Source organism: Ascaphus truei, chromosome 6 (genome assembly GCF_040206685.1).
Source record: "Ascaphus truei isolate aAscTru1 chromosome 6, aAscTru1.hap1, whole genome shotgun sequence".
Lineage (NCBI taxonomy): Eukaryota > Metazoa > Chordata > Amphibia > Anura > Ascaphidae > Ascaphus > Ascaphus truei.
Window position 1 is genome coordinate 52,797,963 of NC_134488.1, and position 17,642 is coordinate 52,815,604.

At 41.9% G+C, this 17,642-nt stretch overlaps 1 protein-coding gene across 4 annotated transcripts in view; it reads left to right on the forward strand.

Annotated features, from left to right (window-relative positions):
* The window catches only part of LOC142497036 (uncharacterized), a 193,046-nt gene that overhangs the window by 127,250 nt on the left and 48,154 nt on the right, over positions 1-17,642 (forward strand). For all 4 annotated transcript variants that reach the window (XR_012802160.1, XR_012802161.1, XM_075604276.1 and 1 more), the window contains exon 16: positions 4,536-4,628. Coding sequence is in view for 2 of the 4 variants with exons in the window: in XM_075604276.1 (XP_075460391.1) it covers positions 4,536-4,628 (93 nt within the window). In the remaining 2 variants the exon portion in view is untranslated. The remainder of the gene's footprint in view (positions 1-4,535; positions 4,629-17,642) is intronic.

Here is a 17,642-nt window from a genome sequence, read left to right on the forward strand (position 1 = left end):
AGTCAGTCAGACAGAGGGAGAGAGTCAGTCAGAGAGAGAGAGGGAGTCAGTCAGAGAGAGGGAGAGAGTCAGTCAGAGAGAGAGTCAAGTGCAAAACAGAAATTGTGAGGCGCTACTAATGAAGGTGAAAATAAATAAATAAATCAATTAATAAAGATATGTGATATATACAGTATGTGTGCTCAAATATGATAATAATGGCAAACTTTGCTGCTCAACCCTCTTTGGAGAAGTTCCAGTTTTCTCCTTTCTTGAATGTTGAAGAGAAGCTTGTGGGGAGCGCAGGTGTCACCATATATATGCAAAGGAAAAATAAATATAGTGTGGTATGTCTAAACAGGTACAGCAATCAACACAGGAATCATGAATGGGAACTCACATTCTGCCAGTTGTAATACAGCATTTGAAACAGCAATAGATGCAGTGGATGGATTCAGCACTGTGCAGGGGGGTCTGGCTTGTGGACACTCCCTGATGTCAGCAGGACAACCCTCAATAGAATGAAAAAGACGACTAGTGCAACATTGTATGTTCACGAATGATATATTGAAAATAGGCAATTACTATTGCACTTACATGAGCAACATGTGCTTAGACACATAAAAATTGATGCGCAGCATTGGTGTGTGTCATCCCCCTCACTCCCGAAGTTGCGTCGCGTCACTTCCGGTCCGGCCCGTCGCGTCACTTCCGGTTTCGTCGGCGATCGCAGAATGGGTCAAAACGGGTTCTGGGGTATGCTGGGCACACGTCTGGACTGCTGCAAGGTTCACTCAACGCGTTTCGCTGGCGTGGCAGCTTCGTCAAGAGTCCGATCTGTAGCTAAAGCTTCATTGTCCATATAAATACCATTTACTGGTTTCTGATTGGATGGTTGAACAATTCTATACTTCTCATTGGCTGAAATGGTACTTGCTGATTGGCCAATGGGCGGGACTACCCGTGTATGCTAATATCAATGTGAATTACATATACATGACACCATTTTATTAAATACATACATAATAAAATCTTTATGCACAATATAAATAAATAATGTAAATAGATAAATAAATAAATACTATATCTACTATTCTAACTCTAATGCTAACTAATACATAGAAGAACTAGCTGATTTACATTTTCTGTAAATCAGCTAGTTCTTCTATGTATTAGTTAACATTAGAGTTACAATAGTAGATATAGTATTTATTTATTTATCTATTTACATTATTTATTTATATTGTGCATAAAGATTTTATTATGTATGTATTTAATAAAATGGTGTCATGTATATGTAATTCACATTGATATTAGCATACACGGGTAGTCCCGCCCATTGGCCAATCAGCAAGTACCATTTCAGCCAATGAGAAGTATAGAATTGTTCAACCATCCAATCAGAAACCAGTAAATGGTATTTATATGGACAATGAAGCTTTAGCTACAGATCGGACTCCTGACGAGGCTGCCACGCCAGCGAAACGCGTTGAGTGAACCTTGCAGCAGTCCAGACGTGTGCCCAGCCTACCCCAGAACCCGTTTTGACCCATTCTGCGATCGCCGACGAAACCGGAAGTGACGCAACGGGCCGGACCGGAAGTGACGCGACGCAACTTCGGGAGTGAGGGGGATGACACACACCAATGCTGCGCATCGATTTTTATGTGTCTAAGCACATGTTGCTCATGTAAGTGCAATAGTAATTGCCTATTTTCAATATATCATTCGTGAACATACAATGTTGCACTAGAGTCGTCTTTTTCATTCTATTGAGGGTTGTCCTGCTGACATCAGGGAGTGTCCACAAGCCAGACCCCCCTGCACAGTGCTGAATCCATCCACTGCATCTATTGCTGTTTCAAATGCTGTATTACAACTGGCAGAATGTGAGTTCCCATTCATGATTCCTGTGTTGATTGCTGTACCTGTTTAGACATACCACACTATATTTATTTTTCCTTTGCATATATATGGTGACACCTGCGCTCCCCACAAGCTTCTCTTCAACAGAGAGAGAGTCCGTCAGAGAGAGAGAGTCCGTCAGAGAGAGAGAGTCCGTCAGAGAGAGAGAGTCAGTCAGAGAGAGAGAGTCAGTCAGAGAGAGAGTTTCAATCAGAGAGAGAGAGTCAGTCAGAGAGAGGGAGTCAGTCAGAGAGAGGGAGTCAGTCAGAGAGAGAGAGAGAGAGAGTCAGTCAGAGAGAGAGTCAGTCAGAGAGAGAGAGAGTCAGTCAGAGAGAGAGAGTCAGTCAGAGAGAGAGAGTCAGTCAGACAGAGGGAGAGAGTCAGTCAGAGAGAGGGAGTCAGTCAGAGAGAGGGAGTCAGTCAGAGAGAGAGAGAGTCAGTCAGAGAGAGAGAGTCAGTCAGAGAGAAGGGAGAGAGAGTCAGCCAGAGAGAGAGTCAGAGAGAGGAAGGGAGAGAGTCAGTCAGACAGAGGGAGAGACTCAGTCAGAGAGAGAGAGAGAGTCAGTCAGAGAGAGAGAGTCAGTCAGAGAGAGAGAGTCAGTCAGAGAGAGGGAGTCAGTCAGAGAGAGGGAGTCAGTCAGAGAGAGAGAGAGAGAGAGTCAGTCAGAGAGAGAGAGTCAGTCAGAGAGAGAGTCAGTCAGACAGAGGGAGAGAGTCAGTCAGAGAGAGAGTCAGTCAGAGAGAGGGAGTCAGTCAGTCAGAGAGAGAGTCAGTCAGAGAGTTAGTCAGAGAGAGGGAGAGAGAGAGTCAGTCAGAGAGAGTCAGAGAGAGGGAGGGAGAGAGTCAGTCAGACAGAGGGAGAGAGTCAGTCAGAGAGAGGGAGTCAGTCAGAGAGAGAGAGAGGGAGTCAGTCAGAGAGAGGGAGAGAGTCAGTCAGAGAGAGACTCAGTCAGAGAGAGAGTCAGTCAGAGAGAGAGAGTCAGTCAGAGAGAGAGAGAGAGTCAGTCAGAGAGAGAGAGTCAGTCAGAGAGAGAGAGAGTCAGTCAGAGAGAGAGAGTCAGTCAGAGAGAGAGAGTCAGTCAGAGAGAGAGAGTCAGAGAGAGTTAGTCTGAGAGAGAGAGTTAGTCTGAGAGAGGGAGTCAGTCTGAGAGAGGGAGTCAGTCTGAGAGAGAGAGTTAGTCTGAGAGAGGGAGTCAGTCTGAGAGAGGGAGTCAGTCTGAGAGAGGGAGTCAGTCTGAGAGAGGGAGTCAGTCTGAGAGAGGGAGTCAGTCTGAGAGAGGGAGTCAGTCTGAGAGAGGGAGTCAGTCTGAGAGAGGGAGTCAGTCTGAGAGAGGGAGTCAGTCTGAGAGAGGGAGTCAGTCTGAGAGAGGGAGTCAGTCAGAGAGAGGGAGTCAGTCAGAGAGAGGGAGTCAGTCAGAGAGAGAGAGAGAGAGTCCGTCAGAGAGAGAGAGAGAGAGAGAGAGTCAGTCAGAGAGAGAGAGTCAGTCAGAGAGAGGGTCAGTCAGAGAGAGAGTCAGTCAGAGAGAGAGTCAGTCAGAGAGAGAGAGTCAGTCAGAGAGAGAGAGAGTCAATCAGAGAGAGAGTCAGTCAGAGAGAGTGAGTGAGAGTCAGGAAGAGAGAGAGAGTGAGAGTCAGAGTCAGTCGGTGAGAGTCAGTCGGTGAGAGTCAGTCGGTGAGAGTCAGTCGGTGAGAGTCAGTCGGTGAGAGTCAGTCGGTGAGAGTCAGTCGGTGAGAGTCAGTCGGTGAGAGTCAGTCGGTGAGAGTCAGTCAGAGAGAGTCAGTCAGAGAGAGGGAGGGAGTCAGTCAGAGAGAGGGAGAGAGAGAATCGGAAATGCCAAGTGTCAGGAAAAAAACATTCATTTTATCGTTTTTTTTTTATTCTGTACTTTTCGAAATAAACCTCAGTTTCTATGAAAATTGAAGTTTTTGTTTTTTTGCGGCCACATAAACTTAAACCTTGTTTATTTGGCCCATGTTAGCCTTTGAGTTTGACATGCTTGGTCTACAACATTCAATGAAGTGCTGAGGAATTTAAATTTTTTACCTTTGCTATATCTGTAAGCATTTTAGCAGTCGAGTAATAGAGGAAAAGGCAGATTTAATCAATGTTATGGAGAAAGCAGCAACACATTTTATCCAGAGCACAAATGTGAGGAGTGCGTGTAGTTAAATGTAACATGCAGGTAGCTTGCTTTGGTAAATGGGATATAGTGGTGCCATTTACTGAGATGAAGAAAGGGGATATTGAACCAGATTAGTAAGAAATATAAGACACACAATTTTGGATATATTACAGTAAGTTTATGGCGATAGCCATTCACAAGGATATAATGGGAGTGCGATGAGGGGTAGGCAGATGTTTAGAGGTGATACCTCAAGCCAGACAACTTAATGAGACCACCAAGTCTGTAGAGCAAGCAAAAGACGGATCCCAGAAAATATATAGAACGAAGGAAGCAAGCAGCCTTGCAAATTAAGTTTGAAACAAATGTAGGTGTAAATGGAAAATGTTAATCGATGACCGTGAATTAGAATAAAAAATATCAGCAAGGCAACAGTAATTATGTATATATGAGGGTCCAATATTATTGCAAGGTTATCTACAGTATACAATTTGGATTCATATAACAAAAGGTATATGTCTGTTTTAGGACCTGCCTACCTCATTAAGGCCAAACTTTATTCTGGATGTTGAGAAAGAAGAGCTATTTATTACTGCCGGGCTACAGGATCGTGTTGTTCAGGTAATTGTACTATTTGGTATGTCTGATTCCCCTGCTAAACACAAAAAATCTATTTATTTGCTATGCTGCAGTATTTATAAAAAGTACATTATACTACTCTGTAACTATAGACATTTGCTGTTTAGACCTTTCCAAAACATATACTGCTATTCTGAAACAACCATTGTGTGTTTGTGTATGTTCTTCTACCCAAACACACCCTGACAACATTTTACCATAAAATCATCCCTGAAACGCATGCCCTGTGAATATTCGCTGGTTAGCACTCCTGGAACAGTAAAACACACACATAGATCTTTATTACAATACAGTTCACATGCCATAACTGGGTTGCAGAGCTGACACTTCAAACTCCCTAATATGGCTCAGGGGCACCAAGCTGGGCATAATACCTTTATTATTGGCCTGGGTACCCCCTCACCGTCACAGGGACCCTCTGTCCCTGGGACCGGGACTCACTAGTCCGCTCGCGAAGTGGGACTTCTTTGAAGCCAGCTCGCGTCTATTCCGTACAGAGCATCTTTGAATTTACCGCTGTTGGTTTGGCGCTTGGAATCTGCCCTCTTGATTGGCTGCAAGACGTCTTATCGGTTTTTGGGTCCCATTCACAAACCTCTACCGCCTATCAGATCGTGGGAATATCCCTGCAAGCCAATCACCGATTTGCCGGAATTGTAAACCCGGGTGGGTACCTTTTTTCATTCTGCAAAGGGGCATGCGCCAACCTGGCACCTCTGCCTCTTTGCATACTGAGCCCACCCGCTGTCCAGGCTCCACATAGTTTGGAATCTGGCAAATGGTTGCCGAATAGCCCTTTGTTAGCCCAGGATGCGGGTACTCAAGCAGAACTGTAGTAACCCTCCTGTTACAACACCTTGCCATCACTGAGGCTTTCAAGTCCGGACTCCGCATAGACCCATAGGCACCATGCTTGGTAGCCATCTGGTCTCTCGGAATCCATGACGGAAATCCCACAGTTCATTTACAGGTTATCAGCATATATACCTATCAAATATAACTCTTTAATAAAATATACTGTATCCTGTCTTTTGTGTGGTAAAGATGTATACAGTGGCGGCCGATCTGAGTCTAAGTCGGCTAGATCCGCGGCTCTCAGATTATCCCGGTTAGGTGCGTTTTTTTGTCGTTTTCGCCCGGAGTGAACTGCGTTATTTTCGCGCTCGTGATATTAGCATTTTATTCTCGCTGTCTGCAATACTGCAATGCCATGTAAAAACTCAGGGGGCGTTTGCGAGCTGTTGTCTTGGAAGTCTAATACCTTCGCGGTTCAACCTACGTCAGTACACAGTCTGTGTGTGCGCGCGCAGTAATTCTAAATTTGCATATTTAAAGTATACATGCATTTGCAGTGCTGTGCTGCTGTACAGTATATCTCATTTGAAAATTGTTGAAACGCATAGGCGTGTACAGTACTGTAACAGTGTCATATTTCTGCATATACAGCGCTCTCCCCTCGCTCAGGATAATTAACTGCACTGCAGGGTATTTCAACTTCTTATCTTCTGTGCAATGCAGTACATCTCTCCCACACCATTCCTTTGAACGTGTGTCTGGTTTCAATCACATTCCTGCTTGACAGCAGAAATTTACTGCGCATGCGCCTGTAACTTCGCTCACCACTGCTTGCTTGCCTGAGTGAGTGACCAAAAAAAAATTAAGAATTTTTTTTTTATTGTAATTTTTTTTTTTTTTTCTCCACAAGCCTGCAAAAACCATCTTACTGTATTACAATATTCAATCTGTGCTGTAGCTTTTGACTGCGACCCTGTGCATTTGACTGCACATGGTTGATTTGTGTGCTTACGTACTGTATTTGGGGTGTATTATTATGATGAACTGCCTTTTGAAATTAAAGTATGTCTTTAACTTTGAACTTCATGCAGCTGTACCTGTAGCCCCCACGAACGCTAGCTCAAGGATTTGAAATTCCACGGAGTCGTTAATTTACTGAATCTTGTCATTGTGTTGTTAATCCGTCCATAGCCAAGCTACAAAGCATCAGTGCGCCTGCGTATAATCCTTTTTGAGATGGGAGCTGCTTACTGCGCATGAGTCACCCAACCCCCCCTCTCCACGGAGTCGTTAATTTACTGAATCTTGCCATTGTGTTGTTAATCCGTCCATAGCCAAGCTACAAAGCCTCACTGCATTAAAACCAGAGACATAACATAAAACACAGACAAAGCTCAGTTTTTAGCACATCTAGTGAGACTCATACACGGTACAGTGCCTAAATATATATGGATAAATATCTAATAAGTAAATGGTCTTTTAGTTTGACATTTTTGGCCAAAATTGTTGTAAGCCCCTGAGCCAACGCCAAGGCAGACCACATATCAGGGGTCCCTAACGCTAATATAAATTCTTAATAACCTGTTTAATAACAGGAAGAATGATTTATAGTAAATCTGTCAATATTAGCTGCAAAGTTCTGTCTGACTGAAGCTTTTATTAACCTGTACATTACCAGGAAAAGCACTCTGTATTAGAGATGTCACAGCCAAACTGCAAGCAGGCAAGTTCCCCTGAGTGGAAGATGCTATGGAGTGAGCCCATAACCATTTAAATGTGGGAGGGGGTGAGCTTAAATTAAGTAGGAGGTTGCCAACCTCCAATCAGCCATGACTAGCTGGACAAGAATTGTAAAACATACTGGACACCTAACTGCGCATGAGTCACCCAACCCCCTCTCTCCAAAGAGTCGTTAATTTTCTGAATATTGCCATTGTGTTCTTAATCCATCCATAGCCGAGCTACAAACCCTCAGTGCGCCTGCGTGTAATCACCCCCCCCCCCCAACACTTTGAGGCTTTGTTTACGGTAACGCTTTGGAAAATCCCTTCTCGATTTTGAAATGTAAATCCGATTTGCACAGCATTGTGAGAATTGAGAGTTAAAAAACCCATTAACTGATTCATGTTGTTTTGTCATTCATTCTTATTCATTGGTGAATGATTATGATTAGCAGGAATGTGAATAAATATTTATTTTATTTTATCAGGAACCAAAAAATACAAATATAAAAATAATCATGAATAATACATAATGCAGTCTTTATTAAGTTCTTTTGGCAGATTGAAATTGGATAAACATTTAGAAAACATTTGTAAAACATGGGGAAACATGAATAATGCACATTTATAAGAATATTATTTAATAATATATACTGTAATGTATAATATATATATATATATATATATATATATATATATATATATATATATATATATATATATATATAGTAATATTATTTTTTCCGTCTTTATCTTGTTCCTCATTCTGTGTACAGTACAGTAGTTCATTGAGAGAGGAGTGGTTTTGTGTACATCATTACTGCTGTTTATATACTGTACATTTTACTGTACAAACAGATTAGATTGGACACAACACCCCACCTACCCCCAGGCCACCCTTTTTTCCTGAAACGACAAGAAAACAAAAAATTAGTGCAGTTATGTACGTACTGTATTATGGCATTGTGTGTTGTGTAGTACTACTGTACATGGCTGGTGCTGCTTTCTCTGGAAATAAAAAAATTGAGCAGTTAGTAGGCAGTTACTGTAGTACTGTCAAACTAGTCTACTGTGTACTGGAACTACTGTATACTCTGAGTACTTTTAAATATTATGTACTGTAACCTGATGGCTGGTGCTGCTCTCTCTGTAAAGAAAAAACTGTAACTACTGTATACTCTGACTATTGGGAAAGAAAAAATCTGTGCCATACTTACCTGTATCATACTGTACTTACAATACTACAGCACAGTACTACTTTGCTGATGCTTGCCCTTACGCGCGATCACAATGGGCAACACAGTGGCAATATGGTCTATATATTTATTGCAGCGTTCCACGGTGAGTACATCGTTCCAAAAACTCATTATGCCTTTCAACAACTCGTCCTTTTTGGAGGGTTTCGCCACTTTCCGGATATGGTCCTTCAGCTGATGCCAGACCATTTCGATCGGATTGAAGTCTGGCGATCTGTCATTGGAAAAAAGGACAATTAGTTTAAGAGATACAGTACACAGTAAAAACAGTGGGGGAAAAGGAGACACGGTTACCGCACTTACTCCGCTGGGGTCTTCACCCAGTTGATACCGCGCTCAAGGATATGTGCTGTTGACGCGGTGTGCTTCAGATCGTTGTCCTGATAGAAGCGGTGACCATTCGGGAACTCACGTGTGATGTATTGCACTATCTCAGGGACAATGTTGTCTTGGAAGAAAGCTTTATTCATGATTCCTATAGCAAGAAAAGAAAAGTGCTCAAAAAACTGCACAATAGTACAGTAAAAAACAAAAATGATACTGTGCGCTACTATCTAACCTAAAAAAAAAAATATATATATATATATACACAGTGCAGTGACTAAACCATATAAATAGGTGGAAAAGAATAAACCACAAATACCACAGTGAAGGTGTATAGAAAATAAATAAATTATATCACATAACCGTGTAACTGATGTGGGCGTCTGCTGCTATAAACACATGGGGTGGCTCAGCACCCCACACACGCTAAGAAATGGAAACAAAAGAAACAGCGCACAACGCCAAATAGTGAAGCAAGTATTACAATGTATTATTAATTGAAAGGGTAATTAATCTGCGTACATCATAAAAGTTGAAAAAGTGCATTTAGTGTGTATCACACTGGTTACCACTCTGCAGCTGTTGGAAGGAGAGTCTGGTGCTTGCTTCTCTCAGCGGGAGCCGCTACGTTGGTTCTGGAGCAGGATCCTTGCCTAGACTCCTCATCCAGCGATACGCCGCTCCCAAGGGGGTTTCCCTTTAAGCAACCAGGCTCCGCTGTGGGTATTGGTGCTCGGTGGGACCGCTCGAGATTCCAAGTCGTCGGAGCAGCTTGTGTAGCTCAACAGGCAGATCCTCTGCATCCGGAAGTTAGACCGCAACCTGCAGGGGCACACTCAGCGTGCCACTATGCCGCTCCGTCGCGGGACGCTGCGTGATGACGTCACAGTCTCCGCAGCAGTAATGGGATCGGCAGGGAGTTAGTAAAGTCTCTCAAAGTCTCTCAGCAGCCCAAATAGCACACAAGAGTGATAGTGGCAGGGCGAATCCAATAGATATAGCAACAGCAGATATAAGGCAATAGATAGATATCATCCAACGCATTTCGTAGAACTAACTACTTCTTCAGGGAATAATTAGGCCATTACCCAGAGGTCTTATATACCTCACAGAGATGTCTCATTGGTCAAACAGTTAGTAGTAGACCAATCATCTACAATAGGTAATGGTCAATGTGATAGGGAAGATGTGATCATTACTTTTAAAACAACAACTTTATTAACAAATACAAATAATTACATATTAAATAAAAACTTACATATTAAATAATAACAAAACCTAGCATAAATAATTAAAAACATGCTGGAATAAAAGAAACACAATATTAGTTGCTTAAAATAGACACCATCATTAAATACATATGAAAGATGTAACGAAGCGTAAAGTAAAGCAAAGCAGGGAAAACAGAGATACATAGATCAGTGACACATCCCTTGGGTTAAGAGGGGGGCCTCGATATTTAATAAAGTGCCCAGATGTCAACATCCTCATTTAACCCCTTAGGGGACAAAGTATCTAACTTACAGTATGTATCCAATATGTCTCTTTGGAAGATAATGCTTTAACTCTATCCCCACCTCTTCTATTTACATGAATAAACTGAATCCCCTTAAAAGTGAGACTAGACGGATCTTTATTATGGTGTAATAAAAAGTGTCTGGATACACTGTGTTTTTCAAAACCATTTTTAATATTTCTGACGTGTTCCTGGATACGAACCTTAAGGCTGCGTTTGGTTCTGCCTACGTATTGATACCCACACGCACATTCCAATAAGTAAACAATGTGTGTAGATGTACAGTAAATAAAGTCATCAATATTAAAAACTTCTTTGGTGCTTTTAGAATAAAATGTATGTTTGTCAGGGTGTTGGTACTTACAAATCGTACACTTATCACAAATATAGTTGCCTTTGGGCCTAAACCCACAGTGATGTGTCACTGATCTATGTATCTCTGTTTTCCCTGCTTTGCTTTAATTTACGCTTCTAGTTACATCTTTCATATGTATTTAATGATGGTGTCTATTTTAAGCAACTAATATTGTGTTTCTTTTATTCCAGCATGTTTTTAATTATTTATGCTAGGTTTTGTTATTATTTAATATGTAAGTTTTTATTTAATATGTAATTATTTGTATTTGTTAATAAAGTTGTTGTTTTAAAAGTAATGATCACATCTTCCCTATCACATTGACCATTACCTATTGTAGATGATTGGTCTACTACTAATTGTTTGACCAATGAGACATCTCTGTGAGGTATATAAGACCTCTGGGTAATGGCCTAATTATTCCCTGAAGAAGTAGTTAGTTCTACGAAACGCGTTGGATGATATCTATCTATTGCCTTATATCTGCTGTTGCTATATCTATTGGATTCGCCCTGCCACTCTTGTGTGCTATTTGGGCTGCTGAGAGACTTTGAGAGACTTTATTACCTCCCTGCCGATCCCATTACTGCTGCGGAGACTGTGACGTCATCACGCAGCGTCCCGCGACGGAGCGGCATCGTGGCACGCTGAGTGTGCCCCTGCAGGTTGCGGTCTAACTTCCGTATGCAGAGGATCTGCCTGTTGAGCTACACAAGCTGCTCCGACGACTTGGAATCTCGAGCGGTCCCACCGAGCACCAATACCCACAGCGGAGCCTGGTTGCTTAAAGGGAAACCCCCTTGGGAGCGGCGTATCGCTGGATGAGGAGTCTAGGCAAGGATCCTGCTCCAGAACCAACGTAGCGGCTCCCGCTGAGAGAAGCAAGCACCAGACTCTCCTTCCAACAGCTGCAGAGTGGTAACCAGTGTGATACACACTAAATGCACTTTTTCAACTTTTATGATGTACGCAGATTAAGTACTATTGTACGAAACGCGTAGGTGCGTTCCATCTGTTCTATTTTTGTTCCCTGTATGTGTTTGCTTGCTTAATACACTTTTTGTTACTATTGCGGAGTGGCCTGGCTTTGTTTTCCCTGCTTCACATTGCAGGGCGTCTGCAGCTGTGCTCTATCTACACCAACTATCCTTCTGTGTAGCTCAACAGGCAGATCCTCTGCATACGGAAGTTAGACCGCAACCTGCAGGGGCACACTCAGCGTGCCACGATGCCGCTCCGTCGCGGGACGCTGCGTGATGACGTCACAGTCTCCGCAGCAGTAATGGGATCGGCAGGGAGGTAATAAAGTCTCTCAAAGTCTCTCAGCAGCCCAAATAGCACACAAGAGTGGCAGGGCGAATCCAATAGATATAGCAACAGCAGATATAAGGCAATAGATAGATATCATCCAACGCGTTTCGTAGAACTAACTACTTCTTCAGGGAATAATTAGGCCATTACCCAGAGGTCTTATATACCTCACAGAGATGTCTCATTGGTCAAACAATTAGTAGTAGACCAATCATCTACAATAGGTAATGGTCAATGTGATAGGGAAGATGTGATCATTACTTTTAAAACAACAACTTTATTAACAAATACAAATAATTACATATTAAATAAAAACTTACATATTAAATAATAACAAAACCTAGCATAAATAATTAAAAACATGCTGGAATAAAAGAAACACAATATTAGTTGCTTAAAATAGACACCATCATTAAATACATATGAAAGATGTAACTAGAAGCGTAAATTAAAGCAAAGCAGGGAAAACAGAGATACATAGATCAGTGACACATCACTGTGGGTTTAGGCCCAAAGGCAACTATATTTGTGATAAGTGTACGATTTGTAAGTACCAACACCCTGACAAACATACATTTTATTCTAAAAGCACCAAAGAAGTTTTTAATATTGATGACTTTATTTACTGTACATCTACACACATTGTTTACTTATTGGAATGTGCGTGTGGGTATCAATACGTAGGCAGAACCAAACGCAGCCTTAAGGTTTGTATCCAGGAACACGTCAGAAATATTAAAAATGGTTTTGAAAAACACAGTGTATCCAGACACTTTTTATTACACCATAATAAAGATCCGTCTAGTCTCACTTTTAAGGGGATTCAGTTTATTCCTGTAAATAGAAGAGGTGGGGATAGAGTTAAAGCATTATCTTCCAAAGAGACATATTGGATACATACTGTAAGTTAGATACTTTGTCCCCTAAGGGGTTAAATGAGGATGTTGACATCTGGGCACTTTATTAAATATCGAGGCCCCCCTCTTAACCCAAGGGATGTGTCACTGATCTATGTATCTCTGTTTTCCCTGCTTTGCTTTACTTTACGCTTCGTTACATCTTTCATATGTATTTAATGATGGTGTCTATTTTAAGCAACTAATATTGTGTTTCTTTTATTCCAGCATGTTTTTAATTATTTATGCTAGGTTTTGTTATTATTTAATATGTAAGTTTTTATTTAATATGTAATTATTTGTATTTGTTAATAAAGTTGTTGTTTTAAAAGTAATGATCACATCTTCCCTATCACATTGACCATTACCTATTGTAGATGATTGGTCTACTACTAACTGTTTGACCAATGAGACATCTCTGTGAGGTATATAAGACCTCTGGGTAATGGCCTAATTATTCCCTGAAGAAGTAGTTAGTTCTACGAAATGCGTTGGATGATATCTATCTATTGCCTTATATCTGCTGTTGCTATATCTATTGGATTCGCCCTGCCACTATCACTCTTGTGTGCTATTTGGGCTGCTGAGAGACTTTGAGAGACTTTACTAACTCCCTGCCGATCCCATTACTGCTGCGGAGACTGTGACGTCATCACGCAGCGTCCCGCGACGGAGCGGCATAGTGGCACGCTGAGTGTGCCCCTGCAGGTTGCGGTCTAACTTCCGGATGCAGAGGATCTGCCTGTTGAGCTACACAAGCTGCTCCGACGACTTGGAATCTCGAGCGGTCCCACCGAGCACCAATACCCACAGCGGAGCCTGGTTGCTTAAAAGGAAACCCCCTTGGGAGCGGCGTATCGATAGATGAGGAGTCTAGGCAAGGATCCTGCTCCAGAACCAACGTAGCGGCTCCCACTGAGAGAAGCAAGCACCAGACTCTCCTTCCAACAGCTGCAGAGTGGTAACCAGTGTGATACACACTAAATGCACTTTTTCAACTTTTATGATGTACGCAGATTAATTACCCTTTCAATTAATAATACATTGTAATACTTGCTTCACTATTTGGCGTTGTGCGCTGTTACTTTTGTTTCCACAATAGTACAGTACAGTGCATACAGTAGGGCTACACTAGTAAAGTACAGTGCATAAGGCTACATTATATTTCATATATTTTACCTTCAAAGATGACAATGCATCCTGGTCCACGCCTAGAGATGGCACCCCACACATGCAGCTTCACGGGGTGTTTTGGCCGCGGCTTCAAAGATATGCGGCCTTTTTTGTGGAACGCAAAGATTACAAATCTCTCCAGCGACACAGTAGACTCGTCAGTGAAGATGCAATCCTGGAAAGTTTCCCCACTGTCGATCCATGCCTGGGCCACTCTTTTGATTTTGTTTGCGTCCCTTATCATTGGGTACGCTCTGTAATGACAAGGAATAAATAATTTTTGCGGTACAGTACAGTTTCCTAAACAACACTTTTACCTCCTGTACTGTCTAGTACTAACCTCACACGTCCATATTTCCATCCAATGCTGCGTCTCATCTTCTTTATGCTGATCTCGGATACAGTGAGATTGTGATTTGCCTGCAGAGTGTATTTGACCCTTACTGCACTCTTCTCATCATTCTCCTCACTTATTTTGTCCACCAGAAGAGTTGTCTCCCTACAATGTAAGGAAAAACATTCCGGTAAGTAAAAATATTAGAGACAGTATAAATATAAATATACAAAATATATATACTGTTGTAATATAAATATGAATATACAAAATATATATACTGTTGTAATATAAATATGAATATACAAAATATATATACTGTTGTAATATAAATATGAATATACAAAATATATATACTGTTGTAATATAAATATACAAAATATATATACTGTTGTAATATAAATATACAAAATATATATATACTGTTGTAATATAAATATAAATATACAAAATATATATACTGTTGTAATATAAATATACAAAATATATATACTGTTGTAATATAAATATAAATATACAAAATATATATACTGTTGTAATATAAATATAAATATACAAAATATATATACTGTTGTAATATAAATATAAATATACAAAATATATATACTGTTGTAATACAAATATAAATATACAAAATATATATACTGTTGTAATATAAATACACAAAATATATATACTGTTGTAATATAAATATAAATATACAAAATATATATACTGTTGTAATATAAATCTACAGAAATAACAAAAATATTAGATACAGTACTGTAGATGTACAGTATATTTTTGGATCAAGTTTTTTTTTTAAAGTGTTCTAAATATACTTACGCGTTAGTTACCCTTGGTGCCCTTTTGCGTTCTCTGTTTTTTCCGTGTGCATGATAGCTCACGGTGGTTGCTGGCACAACGAGGCCAGAAGTAGCTAACCAGCGTTGGATAGCATCAATTCGGTGTCCGCTCGTGTACATCTCCTTTATTCGCATGCTGAGATCCTTGGAAATCTTTTTAACAACCATTGCTGCGAGTAGAAAGAAATACAAACACAAGAATGTATATTCGATGTTTAGTCGATGTGTATTCAATGTGCAGTGAATCCACAAAATGGATGGTGTATTTATACGGTAATGACTCACATTAGAGTACGCCCACTTTCAACACCTGTACCTCGCTGCCATGCATAAAAGGTTACACACTTTGCATAGCCCACCACTCGATGATCTTTATCTGAACTTGCCCTTGTCCAGATACTGCATTGTTCCACCTGCTTCCATGGAGCAACCCCGATTCTACGGACCCAGGAACCCACTCGCCTCTGCCGTGCCTGTCAAGCAGAAAAAGCGAAAGGCGGTTGCCGTTTCCACGCCAAGGCAAAAGCGACAGGCTAAGGCCAATAAAGAAAACCTTCTGCTGACCCCAAAGGCTAAGGGTTTTCATAGACGTCAGCCTTATTATGTCAAGAAGATATATGGTGATGTACTCTCGACGCAAAACTATTGGCAGCCAACCCATCGAATCCGCAGACCACCACCTCCCATACGCTTTGACGACTCTGCCGCCGCTGTCCCGGAAATCTTCAGCCCGTCTTCTCCACCCCTCGTCCTCGACGCTGCCGCCGCCCTCCCGGAAACCCACAGGCCATCTTCTCCGGTTCTATCCGACGACGCTGCCGCCTCTGAAATCCACGGGTCACTTTCTCCTTTGCTCTTAGACGACTCTGCTTCTCGCCCGGAAATCCAAAGGTCACTTTCCCCATCCCTCTTCGACGACGCTGCCGCTTCTCCCCTACCGAATATTCACAGGTCACCTCCTCCACCCTTCTACGACGTCGCGGCCGCTTCTCTCCATGGAACCCCCATCTCATCCTCCGTTGCACCCATCCACCCAGATGTCCACACGCCATGCACAAGAAGCAGCTCGTTAGACCGGATGCTGAATGGGATAAGTGTGGATCTCCCCGGAAACTCTATTGTGCTAGTAAAGATAGATTTGCTTCTGGAGACCATGTTAAATGTGGAGCAACGGATGCTACATATGGATCAACGGATTCTACATATGGATCAACGGATGGATCGATGGATGGAGAAGATAGAGGCTGACATAGCGGGTATACATAATTTGCTCGGTGTTAATGCCCCTGTTTCCCCAACGCCGGAGCAGGGGGTGACATGGATGTGATGAATGGGAGCATCGACCCCCTTCCATCACCAAGCGCACCCCCTCCACCAGAAGATGTAGTGTACATGTATACCGTTGAGGAGGACATGACAACCCCGTCAAGACCACGCCAGGAGACAACACGGCGACAAAGACCGGAGGAAAGCTTCCTCCCAGACAACCTACCATCGCCCATCGCCTCAAGCACACCCGCTCGCAGAAGACCTACATTCGCTCGCATCGATACGGTGCCCGACATCACCCTGTGCAATATGCCACCAGCACTTAGGGAGAAGTATAGGGTGATGAGTGCTGGTGCACCCCACAAGTATGCCTTGTTACTTTTTAAGCACCATGTTCCCTACTCATTGTACTGCGACTGGGCCTTCAGAGTGAACTACGACGAAAATCGCGTAAAAAAGGCGCTTCCTGCCAATTTAAGAAAACATTCTGGATGAAATGCGGCGCTTTTATCCAATTACAGATCCTGTAATGAGAGGCGTTCAAGACTGCATTAATGGCGTTTTGCGCCATGCAAGGAATCGGCCATGGACGGACAATGTGGTGGACTTTATGGTTTAATCACGGGAACTGTAAGACCATACTGTTGTGCTGAATTGTATTTAAATGTATTTAACTTACTGTTTTAACTTGCTGTACACACACACACAGGACCTGCACAATTCCAGTCCCCGAGGGCCACAAACAGGCATGGTTTTCAAGGTTGTCCTGAAAACCGGGCCTGTCTGCTGCCCTCGAGGACTGTAGTGGTGCAGGCCTGACTGACTGTTTTGCACACCATCCCACTGTACTGTATACTGTATGTTTCTTTAATAAAGGAGATGTTGCGTTTTGTATACTGTATTTTATGAATAAAGATTTTTTTAAATCACCATATCAAATCAAGGTAAGACCATACTGTTGTGCTGAACTATATTGTACATGTTTTGACCTGCTAATAAAAAATGCACAAATGCGCAACAGGGATTAGTGGAAGGTAATTTATTAAAAATACACACAAACTCTGAGGGGATCCAACCCCACCTCAGAACAGCTGTGCAGCTGGACGGCTAAGTACTACCCAGGAGAACACCTGAGGGTGACTAAACCCTAAGCTGCACAGTATACAAATACAGTAAAATTTATATAAAAACACATGAAAGA